This window comes from Rattus norvegicus, chromosome 8 (genome assembly GCF_021556685.1).
Source record: "Rattus norvegicus strain SHRSP/BbbUtx chromosome 8, alternate assembly SHRSP_T2T, whole genome shotgun sequence".
Classification (NCBI taxonomy): domain Eukaryota; kingdom Metazoa; phylum Chordata; class Mammalia; order Rodentia; family Muridae; genus Rattus; species Rattus norvegicus.
This window is the reverse complement of record NC_141541.1, coordinates 120,370,013-120,386,695: the sequence shown is the minus strand read 5'-3', so window position 1 is coordinate 120,386,695 and position 16,683 is coordinate 120,370,013. Positions and strand designations below refer to the sequence as shown.

At 39.7% G+C, this 16,683-nt stretch overlaps 1 protein-coding gene across 5 annotated transcripts in view; it reads right to left on the bottom strand.

Moving 5' to 3' along the window:
* Nucleotides 1-660: 660 nt before the first annotated feature.
* LOC103690464 (uncharacterized) overlaps nucleotides 661-16,683 on the bottom strand; it is a 45,561-nt gene continuing 29,538 nt past the window's right edge. For 2 of the 5 annotated variants that reach the window (XR_015627397.1, XR_015627399.1), the window contains 2 exons: nucleotides 10,862-10,980; nucleotides 661-996 (listed from right to left, as the gene is read on the bottom strand). Coding sequence is in view for 1 of the 5 variants with exons in the window: in XM_087564097.1 (XP_087420223.1) it covers nucleotides 858-996; nucleotides 1,838-1,999; nucleotides 10,854-10,980 (428 nt within the window). In the remaining 4 variants the exon portion in view is untranslated. Of the gene's footprint in view, nucleotides 997-1,837; nucleotides 2,000-10,853; nucleotides 10,981-13,791; nucleotides 13,968-16,683 lie in introns of those variants that run through there. The other 3 variants (XM_087564097.1, XR_015627400.1, XR_015627398.1) reach the window with 3 other exon arrangements.

Here is a 16,683-nt window from a genome sequence, read left to right as displayed (position 1 = left end):
CTGGAAGATATTGATGTAAGGATAAACAAAATAATCTTAGTAAAAAAAAATCCACCACATACTCCTTTACATAAATAGGTTTAAATCAAAGTTTAAGAAATGAAAACTACAATGTTCAAAGACATCTAACAGTTTTGAAAATCTTGTAAGATTTTCCCAGTCTGATGACATGAGAACATTCAGATAATCTTTAAGCATTAACTGAAATTTACTATGCCTTAATTCAATTCTCCAAAGCAATGGAGATTAAGAAATAACTGTGAGTTTCATAATACTTGTAGAATTGATACTGCTTGGTATAAGCCTCAAGCCTCTTCAAGGTGCCTTGAGGTCTTTGTGGCTTTTGCAATGTCACCCCCGGGTCATTTTGGCAGAGAAAGATGGGCATATGCTCCGAGTAAGTAGTCCCATGGGTTGTGGATTTCTAAGAGAGAATGGTCCCTTTATTTGCCCTGTTCACATAGAGTGTGAATTCCACACATGCTGCCAGCTACATCGAAGCTCCACTTATTGGAATCCTTTTGAGTACACTATGTACTCTTCATCCAGATTCTCTTAAAGCAAGAATCTTGAACATCCATGATATATTATCCCAAAAGAATATAATAATTATGTTATACACAATTAAATAAATAAAGACATAAATTAACACCCAGATGGTTTTATCAAAAAAAAATTGAAGACTTTATTATATTTCACCAGCTGATACAGATCTTATTTGCTTGATATTTTCAGGGTTTTTCTCTAAAGTCCAGCAATGCTTAGAATGTGCAGCTTTCTGAAAATAGGATGACATTACCATCCCCAGGATCTTCTGCTCTTTTCCAGTATCCACCTTTGCAGCTTTCCCCCTCATTTTAATGTGGGACACTTCCATGGCTTCCATTGCTGTTCATCATCTTAGACACCGTTGAAGAATCCCACAGATTCTCACTGTAGAACAGCCTTTGACTGAAGCTTGCATGTCCACCCTCATAATAAGGTAGATTTTGTGACCTTTAAGAAAGAGGAACATAGGAATGAGATGTCTTTTCAGTATTAGCCGATTGTGTAACAGGATGGTTATATGTCTCAGTATTGGTGATGAATACATTGAACACTTGGGCAAGGTGATATTTGCTGGATATTTTTTTCCATTGCAAATGTCTTGTGCTCTTGCCGTCACCAAGCATTTGCAGGATACATACATTAGACTATGTGCATAATGAGTTTCTCATGAAATTTCATCCCCGAATGGTAGCATGCACCATTTAATCCCGCCATAGTAATTTCCAATAGGAAGTTCCTCTGAAGTGACTTTACGTATTCACCAATCTCTACTTATATCCATTTGTGTGTTAATTTTATTGTTATCAAATCAAATTCAGTAGTCATATACACGTAATAAGAATAAAATTTGTCCCAATCATTCCAACGTGGTTTCTTAGTGATGCTTCTGCTTAGCTCTAATCCTGTCTTCAAAGTGTTTCCGTATCATTTTCTCTGACTTTTAAAATTTCAGCTGTTATAAATTATTCTATGATCTTTCCCTCTTTTACAGAGAGCCACGATTCTGTATTAATACTGAATTTTAGTTTAAAGTGTGACTTTTGAACAAGTTTTGCAATATAGTTTTTTTTTTCTTCTTCTGCAGCTATTGTATTAATTTCATTTACTCTTGCCATAGAAAATACTCCAGTGAAAGTGATTTAAAGGCAAAAATATTTTATCTCCCTGTTCCAAGTTATAGTCTGCCCTGGGAGTATAGGAGAGTCAGCACATCCAAGAGGTAGAAGCACTGGTCATATTACATCTGCAGTCATAAAACAGAGCAATGAGTGCTTGTGTGTTACCGCACCTTTTCCACTTGTATATACTCCAGGATGCCTTGTCTAGGGAATGGTGACACCTATGGTGGGAGAATCTTTCCACCTCCATTAATCTAATCAAGATAGTTTCCCACAGGCATGCCAAAGGCCCATCTTCCTGTTGTGTTCCCATCCTTCCGGTTGACCGTATCCTAGGAAGAGGTACTTCCGTTGTCTTTTACGACGTTGACACTTTGGTAGAACATCAGACAGCTATTTTAAACAGTAGCCTTTGGTTGAGGTTTGCCTAAATGTTTTTCATAACTAAATGGAGATTATGTGCATTTAAAGAGAAGGCAATGTAGAAAGGATACATCTCAGAGCATGTGTCCATCACAAAGACACCTACCCATCACAGCAAATTCTTACGACATCTATAACTTGCAAATGCTATAGGAGGAACCTCCTGAAACCAGACTTACCTGGTCCAAGTTCACATACCAAGCGTCTAGTAAAAGTGAGAGTCACACTCAAATTTATCCTTTACTTTTTAGAAAATATACAGTTACTTATCCATTGGGGCGCGCGCGCGCGTGTGTGTGTGTGTGTGTGTGTGTGTGTGTGTGTGTGTGTGTGTGTGTGTGTGTGAAATATGGAAGTCAGAAAACAACATCTGTGGCTCAGTTCTCCCCCTCCACAATGTGGGTCCTGGATATCGAACTCAGGTCTTCAGGCTTGATGGTAGTTCCCTTGCATTTTAGATATTTCTTGTTCTGTTAACAATAGATTCAAGAACCCACCCCCAACACACATACACACACACACACACACACACACACACACACACACACACTTTTTGGTAGAAGACAGTATCTAGTGGGTACCAGAAATCTCAGTTTGTTAACTCAAAGACTTCAAGGAAACATGAAAAATGTGAATTAAGAGTAAGCTATTGTGCTATTGTGTGTGCATCTGCATATTAACTTCCTAACTTAAAGTTAATAATAATGGAAATGATCATATAATAGTTGATGGCTAACCAGTCATGTGTATAGAGATGTAGGTAGCTGTATACTATGTTGATTTCAGTCACACACACACACACACACACACACACACACACACACACACACACAAACGCAAATGCTTGATGGTTACTTTCTGACCCTATAACAGTTCAAATGTCGATACAAATGTGACCTTTCTTATAGGGTAATGTTTTGAGCTAGAATTTTCAATTTATCCAAGAGTCCAGTGTCTACAGGATTTTCAGGAAAAAAAAGTGACTCTGAGTAAAACAGGATAACCTGCTGCAATTTAGAAATACAACAATTTTAAATTTGAACATACTAATGAGCAGTGGGACATAGAATTTGCCGCATATTTTATGGGTGACTAATATCCCTGTATTTCATTTCTTCTGTGTTGAAATAATCTTTCCAATAACTACCCAACCAAGATAGTCATAAAGATTATCAAATACTACAGAGACCGGGCTTGCTTTGTTCAAGGTCCTGTGTCTGGTGTCTGTTAAAATGAGCCTTACCCTCAGATTTACCTTGCTTCACATGCTGCCCCACACTGCCACCCTAACACCATCTGCCACCATGAGGGTCAGCCCTACAGCACATGGTCCCAACACGGATGAACTGCTTTGCACTGCTGTGTCTAACACTACCATTAATCATATCAGGGTAAATCAGCTTCCTGTGTTTGCACATCTTGCTTTTTCATCATTTTGCTCCTTCCTTGTCAAACTGGTTTGCCTGCCAGGGTGCAAGACTACAGATTCCCCAAACCTGCTTCAGTAAAACTTGGATTTTGCATCTGGGATGCTGTCAACAACTGAGGCAAGGAGAAAACCACTTGAGGGGGCCCTATTTTATGACAGTCTCCAGGAGATCAGTTTCCTCCTTCGTGGCAGTTTGCTTGTGCCACTCATCTGAACAGGCAGAGTAAAGACAGCCTGCATCAGACCTCCAGACAGGCCTGCGAGTAGTGTCCTGACTTCTCACATGGACAGCCCATTTTGTGAAATATAATATTGGCCTGTTGTTTTGTGTCTTAGAACAGCAGCTAGAATACCTCTTTATGGAGCCATTAATTCTCTGTTAAGCTCTATTCATATAGAGCAACCATTCTCTTCTGCTCTTTTGCTTATTCTTGTTGTCAGACAACAATGGAGGTTATAGAGGGAGAGTCCCTTGTGATAAGCTACAATTCACTTCCAGATAAGATTAGAAATCATTCTCAGGCCTACTTTAAGATGTTCACGTTCAGAACACTTAACGTAAGTTTTCAGAAGGGAAATGCTAAGCTCAACCTTGCACTGAAAGAAAAAGTGTAAAAAGTTAAGATCATTTGTATCACTAACTAAACTGTCCATATCCTTATTTCCAGTCGCAGGAGACATGCACAGTGTCAGAGTTAATGATTTTAGGACTGTGCACTGCTGATAGAGTGTTATTTCTAAGTTCTGGCTTCACACTCTGCCTTTTATCTATCATAAGAGTTGGACAAATTATGGAAATTCTCTGCTCTTTGTATAGGATTTTACTGAATTTCCACTTGGAGATGGGTACCATTTTGATTTCCTTTTTTTCCATTGGATATTTTATGTATTTACAATCGAAATGTTATGTCCTTTCACCCCTTTCTCATCCTCCTTCACTCTGCTTCTGTGAAAATGCTCCCACTCCCACTCGCTCACTCCTACCCCAGGACCCTGGCCTTTCCCTACACTGGGGAAACAAGCTTTCATAGGTCCAAGGGCTTCTCTAAAGTACAGAGATAAAACTCAATGCCCAAATTATGCATGTGTAATACTGGAAAGGCCAACAAATTATAAATACATGCATAGTAGATTATGTACAATACGTTCTGAGAATCTATGTGTATGTATGCACACATGTGCATGCGCGTGCGTGCGTGCGTGCGTGCATGTGTGTGTGTGTGTGTGTGTGTGTGTGTGTGAGTGAGGAAGAAAAAGTTTTAGGGCAAACTGAAAGTCTTGAGACCCCAAGAAGAGTATACACTGAAACTTAAGACCAAAGCTTGCCTGGAGCTTACATTCCCATGAGGCACCTGGGTGAGCCCCCTGGGTGCTGGTGCAATAATGTGGTCTCAGACTTGTGTCCTAATGCTGACTGGGAGACACTTCCCAATGAGTACAGCCAGGCAGAATTGTTGAGCCAACGTCCATGCTACAGGACTCGTGGATCCTTGTGTCAACACAAGCTGCAGAATTGAGTTGCGTAAAACAAATAATTATTACACCTTCAACAATCACAACTGGATCTTAGGATCATACTTGAACTCTGTCTTCTCTCCCTGTAGATAACGTTCATTGCAACACATAGCTATCAGGTTGCCCCCATTCTGCAGTTTTCTATATGGAGCTGAACCTCACTTCCTTGGCCACATTTCTATCACCCAACTCACGTCCAACTACTATCTGAGATTACAGCATTATCTCTAGCTGATATCAAAAGGGCTGCATGGGGTGGAGAGAATAACCAATAAAAATAAAGTGTTTTGGGATAATTTAGTGATTCCCCACAGTACATAACCTCTGTCTTTCAAGTACTGACGAGCCTACCATATTCAATGGCAATGGCGTCCCTTATGGTCTTTGGCTGGAAGGTGTCTCGGTAAATATTAAAAATATCTAACATACCCTTGCTAGCTGGCTTTGTTGAGCCATATGGCATTAGTAGGGCAGTGGTGTCTACTGCTCTGGCTCTCTGCTGCCCAACTCTACTCATATGCCCTGCATATGCCCCTTAATGGTTATAGTATCAACTCCCAGCAAGCCGTTGAAATCAAGACTCAATACTTATAATTTAGCAATCAGATTTATATGTTAAGTTCTCAATCCACAAAATATCCACACAATAAACTCACAACCAACTGATAATGATGAAAACTGCCCATCTAGATAAGGTAAATTGACCTATAAAATTCCATCCCTTAAGAAATATTCATAACTACCTGTGGCCATTTAAGGCCACATGGATCTGGGTTGTTCTTCTCTGCCTCTATCTTGGTTTTTCTCTTTCTCCTCTCTCTCCCCTTACCAAAACTCTGTCCCTGCCCAACTTTCTCACTGTCCAATCATAGACCCTGCTCCATCCTGTGTCAGCCCTCACCTGTATAAGGACAACACTCCACACTTCACCCTTTCTGTCTAACCAAAAAAGGAACTTTTCTCTCAAATGTAAGCTGAACACAGCTATTACCATTTTGTAATTCATAAAGTATAAAATATACCTAACATCCAGTCCATTGTTTTTTGTCAACAAAATAGCACATTTTGTTATCTATTCCAGCTTAAGAAAGGTTTAAAATCTATATGTTATGTCTTGGTCAGTTTGTATACTATCTGAAAACTATCCAACTAAATATTATCTGAAAATATAGGAAGCCTAACATGGCTTCCCGGACTGAGACAAGTTGAAGAGCTAAGTGTCTACCAGTACAGTACCCTGTTAGCCACATATAAGAGCAACAGTCTTCAGGCTTCTGACCCAGTATCATCTGACAGACCTTTGCAACAATGTTGAATAAACACACACGTTTTGTGGCCTGGAAACGAACAAGAAATTACCTAAAGAAACACTGTGTGATTTATAATCTGTAAATGGCTGTCTGTTCAGGATAATGCAACAGGGATGGTAAAGTAAGGGAAATGCAGAGGGTTGGTGGGTATTCCATATCAGGGGGTGTACATTTTATCCTACAGTAAAGAGGGCAAGATTTAAATGCTACTAAGTAACTGGATCATGGACCTGGAGACATAGCCAAATCAGGAAATTTTGCAATGATTGGCACTCTGACTGAGGGGGGCTTTTTTTTCTTTTTTTGTATTGTAGTTACCACTCCAGGCTTGGTTATTGGAGAGCCAGCATGGGAGTAATGTGTACATTGTTCACAGATAACAGCTGAGTCCAGAATGCCTGTGCCCAGGAACATCCGCAGGCCTGGATCTCAGACCAGACAGATTGGAAGCCAATTGCAGGACCTCATATCCTCTTCCAAAGAGCAAACGGCAGAGAATGGCTTTTTTAAAATAACATTTAAAAGCATTTTTGTGTATCCTATTATGTTCGAATATCAAGTGGCTAGAAGGAAAACATCATTAGAAGAGAAAATTGTATCTTAAACAAAAAAAAAAAAGAAAAATGTTCTGAAAAGTTTTCAAGCAACATTTTACAATCTCTTTTCAAATTCTGTCCCCTACCTCCCCTTGATCTCTTCGTTCTCTGCAAACGACCTTGCTATTTTGTCCAATTGTCTTTCCTTACAATTGGGAGAGATTGTTTCTCACTCTACCCCTGCTGTGTCAGAGATTAAGAGTTGCCAAGCTGTTCGTGACATAACTGTCCTGCACTTTCTCTTTTTAACTTTGAAAAATAATTTATCCCCAAAACCCTTTCCTTGAATTTCTGACACATTCATGTCTGAAAAGATAAACCAATCATGCCATCAATAAAGAACACTACTCTTCTGCAGTGGTTTTTATGATCAAAAGAAAGGCTGGAGATTTGAAGGGTAATTCTGGGAGACACCCAAAACAACGTGCATTCGCACACACACTGATCGCTTCTTCAACTTGCATTCCATTGCGTACCTCAAAGCTTTCTCTCTCAATACATCATTGAAAGTTATGTTTGTTTTACTTTAAAGATTCATTTATTTTTATTTTATGTCTATGAATGTTTGCCTTCCTTCATGTATGTGCACTATGTGCATATAAGTGACTGTGGAGGCAAGAAGAGGGTGATGGATGCCCTGGACCTGGAGTTGTGAACTTCTGTATAGTTACTTGGAACCAAACTGCAGTCCTCTACAGAAGGATCCAGTACCCTTAAATGCAGAGCCACCTCACCGGCTCCTAATTTTACTTAACGACTTGGTGCTAAAGAGTTGATATCCTTGATATTGAAACATCAAACATTGGTAAGACTTATGTAAACTTTAAACAAGATCCAATTCTAGCTCAATTCTCTTTTACAAAGACTAGGAGAATACCAAAGCCTTGGCAATCCAGTATCCATCAGTGCACGGAACCATCACGCAAGATCACTGAGCTAAGTTGAGGAGTTATTGACAGGAAGTGAATGCATTGGGGAGGATAAGCAATAAAAAAAATTAAGTGCTTTGGGAGAGCAGAGTGATAGGGTAATAAACCTTGAGGGTCATAGAATTTAATCACGGAGTTCTTACTGCTTTCTATTTCACAGCGAACTGGCTTAAGAGATGAAAGATTATCCGGTTTACAAGATTTATTGTTGAAAATCTGGGCGTGGGAGGTGGTCACAGGCAAATCAAGTAAAATTCCAGAGACTGAGTTGCATCATTGAGAGAACTTGAAATTGACAGTGACATCCCTAGGAAGCCATTGTCATATTTCAAATAGAAAATGTTGACTCAAAAGCTCCAGCTACACGGTACTACTCTCTCTCCTTCTCCCTGCCTCTCTGCCTCTGTCTCTGTCTCTGTGTAGTGTATGTGCATATTGCATGTACATGAGCATGTTTGCAAACAAGGTCATGTGCTTGCGTGTGGAGACCTGAGAGGAGGTCAGGGATCTTAGTCTCTTGCTCTTTGCCTTATTGCTATGAGAACAGTTATCGAACCAAACTCTTTGTGTTGGCTGGGATGGTAGGCTAGCAAGCTTTCAGCATCCATCATCTCCAGCACTCAATGTTAGGCTTAAGCATGCTCAGCAATGTTAAGCTTCTTCCACAAATGCTGTGGATTCAAAATGTAAAGCACTCAGAGTTGTTTCCCTAGCACAATATGGACTCCTTTTAAATCGTTGCGGTTGAGTGGTTGAGAAAATCCATAAAGGTATTGAGGCTCATTTGTGAAATATTTGTATAGAACACAGGTGCATTTAATTAAAAAGTACTTGTGTACTTGTGCTACTGATAGATCAATAAGATAACATTTTTCCTGGTCCCAGAATGTAGAATATGGGGTCAGGAACATCTTGATCTAGTTTAAGGTCAGCCTAGGTTGCATGATGAGACTCTCTCTCCAAAAAACAAGAGATATGGTTTTTCTTCAGTGGTAAAATGCTTGCCTAGAATGCTTCAAGGGTCTCTCTTCAATTCCCAGCCCAATCTAAGAGAATGAAAGAGGAAGAAGTTTAAAAGTCGTAACTTCCTAATGAAACAATTGAGTAATGTCTGTGTATATTATCATTGACAAGATATACCAACAAAACAGGAAAAGGCCGTGATCAGTGTTCTGGAAGAAAAATTGTGACTAAACTTCCAGAACAAATATGAAGCATAGATTAATAAAAATGTAATATTCATATGAAAAGATGTCTTGATATGAATTCAAATAAGATATGAAAGTATAAATAAGGCCAGTTGCAGTTAGGAACAAGAGTGTCACATTAGATATATTACATTGGATTAGTTCCATAATGAAATGATACTTTATCAATAATAAATAATCTACTAAAATACACTCAGTCATCTTCCCTAATTAAAAGTAAAGTTCATATGATTGACTTATCAGATGCAGGTCATAGTCCGTCAAATGTAACAGGTTTTTGGTCTTAGCTATCTTCACAAACTATGGAAATGCTAAAATGTTTTCTGTAAAGTGTTACTCTACCTTGCAATTATTTCCAGTGAAAAATAGAAAGAATAAGTGATAACTCTAACTGCCTTATCTACAGGCAGATGCATTTAACAAACATGCCATCAAGTGTGATGACGTTAGCAGCAATGTAAAACATATAAGATGAACTGTTCAGATTGAACAGATTTTATGGCTGTTCACATAGACACTAAGCACATCCAAAAAAATCGGAAGGGAACATTAAAAGTAAAGATAAAAAGGGATTTATATATTCAGTGAAGAATGTGTAATAGGTTTTCATATGGTATTATTTGGTGTGTGTGCTGGAGATTGAACCCAAAGTCTTGTGCACTTCAGACAAGTGCTCTAAAATGCAGCCCCACCTACAGCCCCTGGATTTTAGAGTCAGGATATCACTGTGTTGTCCAGATCAAAGACTCTTATTTCACCTCTTTCTGACTCCCACAATTATAATCCTGAGCCATTATGCCTTATATATTTATAGGTTTTTAGGGATATATATATATATATGTATGTATATATACCTGTGTGTGTGTATACATAAATATGTGTATATATAAAGAACCTTATAGAAAACAGTATTGAGATATTGTGAGATAGAGAAGACACATAGAAATCTGTGCTACTGTATGGTGACTCGATGTCCTAAAGATGGTGATTTAGTTCAAGTGAGCCCATGAACTATCATTTTCATCACAATCCTCCAATTACATTTGGAACTAGATATAATATTTGGAGATGAGCAACAGTTCCATAACCCAGGCTCATTTCCTTCAAGGATATTAAAAAAATATAACCAAGTCCGATATAGTTCTACATTTATATAGAAAACACTCCTGAGGGGTAGGAAGAAGGCTAGGTGTACAGAGCTCTTGCCATGTGATTGACAGGATTTGAGTATATTTCCCCAGAAACCATGTGAATCTGGAGCTCAGTAGCATGGCTCTGGAATACCAACATTCTTATAGCATGGTAGAAGTCAAGGCAAGACAATCCCCCAAAGCTCATGGGTCAGCTGGCCTGGAATATGGAACAGCAAACAAAAGACTTTATCTCAAGCAAAATGGGCAGCAAAGTCTGACACCTGAGGGTGCCTTCTGACCTTCCCATACAAGCTCTGCTGTACCATGGTCACACATACACATACAACTATGCACATAAATGTATGCTTATGTGCATGAGATCGCACACACATTAGAGAGAGGCCAAGAGGGAAGGGGGGAAGACGGAGAGAGAACAAACAGACAAATAGAAGAAGTAAAGCCCCCCGTCTTCCGAGACGATATGAAGACATTTGTTGGTGAGTCTACTGTTCAGAGGTCGCCTAAGCATCTGAGGTTTCCTTTGGTAGACAAGTGTGTAGTTTGCACCACTCTGTGTAAACTCTGCTTATCTGATGATGATGTGGAACTATTTCATGATTCCACAGCAGATTAGTGGCCTCACATTCTCACTTGTGCCAAGGGTGGTCTCACTGATGTTGAAGAAGAAATGTGAGCACCATCAGTCAGGCTGCAGTCTCCATTGGAACTCTTAATAAGGTTTTCTTCTGGGGAAGAATCCTGTCTCCAATCTGTGGAAATGTGAAGGAGAAAAAAGGCCCATGAATATTTTTTATAAGAATCCAAAGTGTCTCACGACTATGCCACATAGCAACACTTATTTCAAGTTATCAACAGCACAGGTAGTCAAGATAATTTTGAGCTCCATCAAAGTCAGTAGCGTGGTCCTACTGTGCTATGATTCAGTGAGGAACTATCCAGACAATGGTGAAAGGAGACCTGGAATGCAGAATAATGTGGTGTGTACCAGTTGCTTTGTGTGTGTGTGTGTGTGTGTGTGTGTGTGTGTGTGTGTGTGTGTGTGTATGTATGTGTGCGTGAACCTAGGTTTGGTCTCTTGCTCATCCCAAATAAAAATAAAGTGGATAGAGGATGTGCAGAACAGCACGTTCACGCCTTTGTCACTGGCTGAGAAAGGTAATCACTTTGGAGGTTTGCTATCTACTTCTTTTGTAACTAGCACCAGGGCTTTAGTGTTCTTATATCACCCAGTTTTAAAATACCTCTCTCCTCTTCTGGCAGATTAGAGAGTCATATTCAATTTATTAAGAATGTTCAAAAAAAACCCCATCGGATGAACTGTTAAATAATGTAGGATATTTCATTTAAAATATTCATTAGAAATTATCCATCATCACAAAATAACTCATTCCTACGAGTTAGAATATTTAGATTCCACTCTCACAACTGTGCATGTATACATGTGCTTTTAGGTATGATTGGTTTAATCTATCTATCATAGACCATATTTAGATGGTTTCCATGGAGACAATGTCTGCTGAACCTTAGGTGTGAATATAAGTTAATTTTAAATGAGTAAAAAGAGTAGAGATCTCATAAAACCAATGATAAGTCTATTCATCCAGTAATATGATTTTCTTTCTCCCTTCTGCTGTGGTGTGCCTTCTGGCCTTTCTTGGTCTCCTTCCTTTCTGTATTCTTCCTCTTTTTATCTCCTTCTGCATTATGCTCTTAACCTTGCTGCCCCCTTTGCAAATTTAGAAATAATATGAATTGTAACATGGGGGAAATTATTATATCTTCCTAAATCTAAGTTTTATTCTTTTCTTGGTTATTTGGTTGTTTATGTTCTTGACAATGGCTTTTCAAATACAGATAATAGATATTTGTTGGAATTAATTCTTCTAGGGTGGAGGTAACTTCATCCTCACATCAGCTTTAAAGCAAGAGTTCCAAGATCCACCCAGTAACAGGGTTTGTTCGAGTTGACTGGTTGCAGGTGGGTCAGACTTACTTCTAAGTTGTAGGGAGGACTCCTACACCAGGCTTTGTCAGGAGACTCATATACATATGAGTTAAAATATGAGTCTCAGTGAATATTCAAAGAATTCAGGAGTTTTCAGAAATGAGGCATCTCATAGAGACTACAACATTTCCCCCTCCCCCAAACATATTCCACTTCAGTCTTGTGCTTTAAGAGGATGCCAGAGACAAACGTCGAGACAGACTGTTGTCTCCTTTATTCTCCTTTTTTACTCAGAACTGAAACTGAATTAGTCTGGTGGAAAGAGGATTGGAAATGCTGCTGACCTGTGGTAGTTGCAAGGACCTTAACTTCAATGTGTAGCCAACACTGGGTATTCGCTACTTTTGGGCACGGAGAGTTTTCCCAAGGCCCAAGTACTGAAGGCTTGGTTCCAGCTGGTGGTGCGGCTGGAGTGTGATTAGACTTGGTGGATACTCGCTTAGCCAAGGGTCAGTCCACTGGTGTGTTCATATCGAATGAGCTGGTTAGTTGGTGGGCACCTTTTGCCCATTTACCCTGTCTCCTGTCCACTTTGAGGTGGGAAGCTCTCCCCAGCAAGAGTTCTTCTGTCTTGGTAACCAGTCTTTCATGGACTAAAACTTCTGAACGAATGCATGGGCTGAAATCAACCTTTTCCCACTTAAGTTATCTCAGTGATTTAGCCTTCGTAGTCAAAAAGGAAAGCAGTACAACTTAGCTACAATCTGAGACATTAGGCAAATCTTTACTGATGAAATAGACTAACATCTACAACTTCTTTTGTATCATTGTTGTCTTTTCATTGTAACTACCGGAGCATAACTAGAGCATCAGTGTGTCTTGACTAAGCTGTAGATTAAAGACAGAGAAAGAATCAACCCTAACAGGAGGTCAGAAGGGATTGAGGCTGCTGGAGGCTTGCTTGCTGTGATGATAATATCCCTCTCACTCTGTTCTTTGAATGGGCAGGCTTGCTAAAACATTCCATTTCCAGTCATCAAGCATTTAGCAATCTCCGGCAAAAATGTTTATATGGTATTTTAGAATTCAATGGTTTATTTCTCTAACCCAGAAGGTGGGGGTTCCAGTGATTACCCAGCTCTTTTTTAGCAACTTTTAAAAATTATTTATGGTGAAAGCTATATTGCCTTTGCAGATATTGAAGTATCAAGTGCTGCTAAGAGGATAATTATCTTAATCTACTATTTCCATAAACACAGGCTTCAGGATAATATTTCTTTTAAGTGTTAATTTTCTAACACAGCAGTGATATCGTATAATCAATATTACAGCTTGGCACTGCTCTACTGACAAAGTGAAACAGAATTATTTGCAATAATTCTCAGTAAAACCTAGGAATACTGATGGAAGGCTATATTTTCAGGCCTGCATCTGAGAGTTAGATTTTGCAAAATAAATGAACCATTGCTCTTCATAAACAAATGGCAAAACTTTTAGAAAGTTTTTAATGAATATATATATATATATATATATACATATATATATCACTTCTGGAAAGTATCTAGTAAATCAACAGAGGTTTAACTTTTAATACATTAGACAATTTAACAAGTTGCGTTTTCTCTTGTCTTTCAGATTTGTCTTTATTTATGTGATAGCATGCATGTCTCTCTGTGTGTGATCATATATGTAGAATTGACTGAAGAGGTCAGATGAGGGCATCCGATCTCCTGGAGTTGGAGTTACAGGCAATTGTGAGACATCTTTCATGGTACCGGGAACTCATAACCTCTGCAAAAAAAAAAAAAAAAAAAAAAAAGTACACAGCCTTAACCACTGAGGTATCTCTCCAGTCCCAATAAACCACAGTTTATGAAGATTCCATTTGCATGACAATTTTTCAGTTACTTAGGGAAAAATTAACGAAAATCCCTATTTGTTTGATGCAGAAGTCTTCATCTCTTCTCTTTTTCTTATCTTTCCAAATCATTCCCCTTGAGGACCTGACGTCCCTTTACATGGATAAATAAGAATAATTAATCACAAGAAGACTGTCAGAATTTATTCTGCTTGATATCTCTGTTGTTCAGGCTTCTCAGACCTACAGCTCCCCAGAATGGCCTCCTTTGGTTTGCTACCCCCTGGTATTTGACCACTTGGGGTTTCTTCTCTCAATCAGAATCCTGCCAAGTGTGTTGCTGGAAGTTTTTAACTGTTAGATTGAGAACAGGATTGTAGTATCTATTGTCACTGTTTCTACCATTACTCTGCTGGGTGTCCTGGGTACCAAGCCACATCAAGAAAAAAAGTGCAAAATGCAGGTCAGAGTAGATGACTCTGCTTTTGCTCACAAGTGTGAGGACTGCAGTTCAAATCTGCAGGACTCGGGAGAAGCCTGGCATGGCAGTACGCACGCACACCACCAGTGTTTCTGTAAAGCCTAACGTGGTAGCGTGTACCTCAAATACCAGTGTTTCTTTGGCAAGACTTGAAGTAGGGATAAAGAATCTCCGGAAGCTCATGGCCCAGCTTGCCTGGTGGGTGCAATAGCAAATACCAGAAGGGACTCTGCTTTAAAATAAGGTAGAGATGAGAACTGAGCTGGGATTCTCAGAACCCATGTTAAAAACAAACAAACAAACAAACAAACAAACAAAAAACCCAAGTGTGACCATGCATGTTGCTATCCTAGGGGATGTGTGGTGAGGATAGCAAAGGATAAATGGGTCTCACTGACCATCAGCCTAGCTTTAAGCTCAGCACGAACCTTTGCCCAGAGGAGTAAGGTGGGGAGTGACGGAGCAGAACATACTACCCAGGATGCTCTGCTCTGTTCTGCATGGAGATGCCTGCAGAGACAAATGTGCATTCAACACACACACACACACACACACACACACACACACACACACACACACACCCCTCATCTTCCCAGTGATACACTCTTACAGTTCCTATTTTTCGTCACATTTCTATGCCGTTATGAGCACTGCAGATGGCTAATGATGCTCCTGTATGTGGCGAAGGGTCACCCAAACCTCAAGTTTAAAGCCCTTTCCCTCGGCTGGAACTTCTTAAGAAAAGTCACGCACAGCTTGACAACCATTAAGTCACATTTCCTCCCCCCTGTCCCCCGTCCTCCAAATGCAATAAGATATTATATTAACACTCTTGTGTTCTTTGAAAAGATTTACTTTGGGGCCTCTCTCATCAGGCCTTCCTGACTTTTACAGCTCTCCAATCCTAGAGTCACTGGTTTCACTTCCTGTATCTCGCTTCACTTTTGGTGCTCTTTCCGTCTTGGTGAAGTGGGTATCCTCGGAGGCCTTGGCTTTAGTTTTTATTTCCTCTCCTGTAGTGTCTCCACATATTGGTTCCCTGTGTACCCCTGTTTCTCTAGATCACACCTCAGTCCCTTAAGATGAATAGATACTTCCGCATGTTGCTAATCTGACCCACGTTCCTCTCACTCCAGAACAGAAACTCCTCATATAGCACTAAAATCTGTGTGGGAATTATTTCCAACCTGAACCCCCATCTTGAGCTCTCATTCTATATTCCATGGACATTAACCAAGGGACTTTTGGAGAGATCAAGTTAAGCATAGCCTACACAGGCATTAATATTGCTCTCCCCTGGATCTTTCCATAAATCCCCTTCTTTTAATTTAAAAAAAATTATTGTTAGTTTTATAGTGTGTGTGCCTGTGCACAGGCACATGTGTGCAAATGCTTCTGCACTGTGTGTTTGTGCGTGCACATGCACACCCTTCCCTGTGCGTTTGTGCATATGTATGGTAAGTGCACACTTGTCTTACAGGCACATGTATCTTTACATCTCCATGCAGAACAGAGCAGAGAATCCTGGGTGGTGTGTCCTGTTCCTTCAGTTATGAGCCATCTGACATGGATCCTGAGCACCAAACTCAAGTCCTCTGGAAGGTGATCAGGGATGGTGATCCCTCTCCAGCCTCCAACCTCAACTTTCCTTTTCTGCTGTTCTCATTAGGACAGTGGCAATCTCAGTTTCAGACCTGAAACCTCAGGTTGTCCTTCTCTTTCTTTTACTCCCTTCTCTTCGCACATGCGTCTAGATACATTAGTGTGAGATGTTGCTTCATCTACTTCAGATACCCTGGGATGTAATTGTGAGAGCAGAAGCCAGGATTGGCCATTGGTCTTGTGTTTCAGTTCTGCAGCTCACTAGACGCAGAAGTTTGTGTAAAGCATCTCTAAACCATCAAGGTGAGAGTAGTTCACAAGATGGCTCTGAAGCCAAATGAGATTGACTGTGTACAGCACCTAGCAAGACTCCATAAACATCAGCTTTTAGTATTATACATTTTCATTAGTTTTTAGTTTAATTTCCCTAAAGGAAATTCTAGCACCTATACCCATCCTTACTCTGAATTCCCTTAAGTTTTTAGAGGGAGATAATTATTTTCTATCCTTAAATAACTTCCAACAGGCCTCTCCCTCTCCCTTCATATAAGGTATAGAAGACGTGT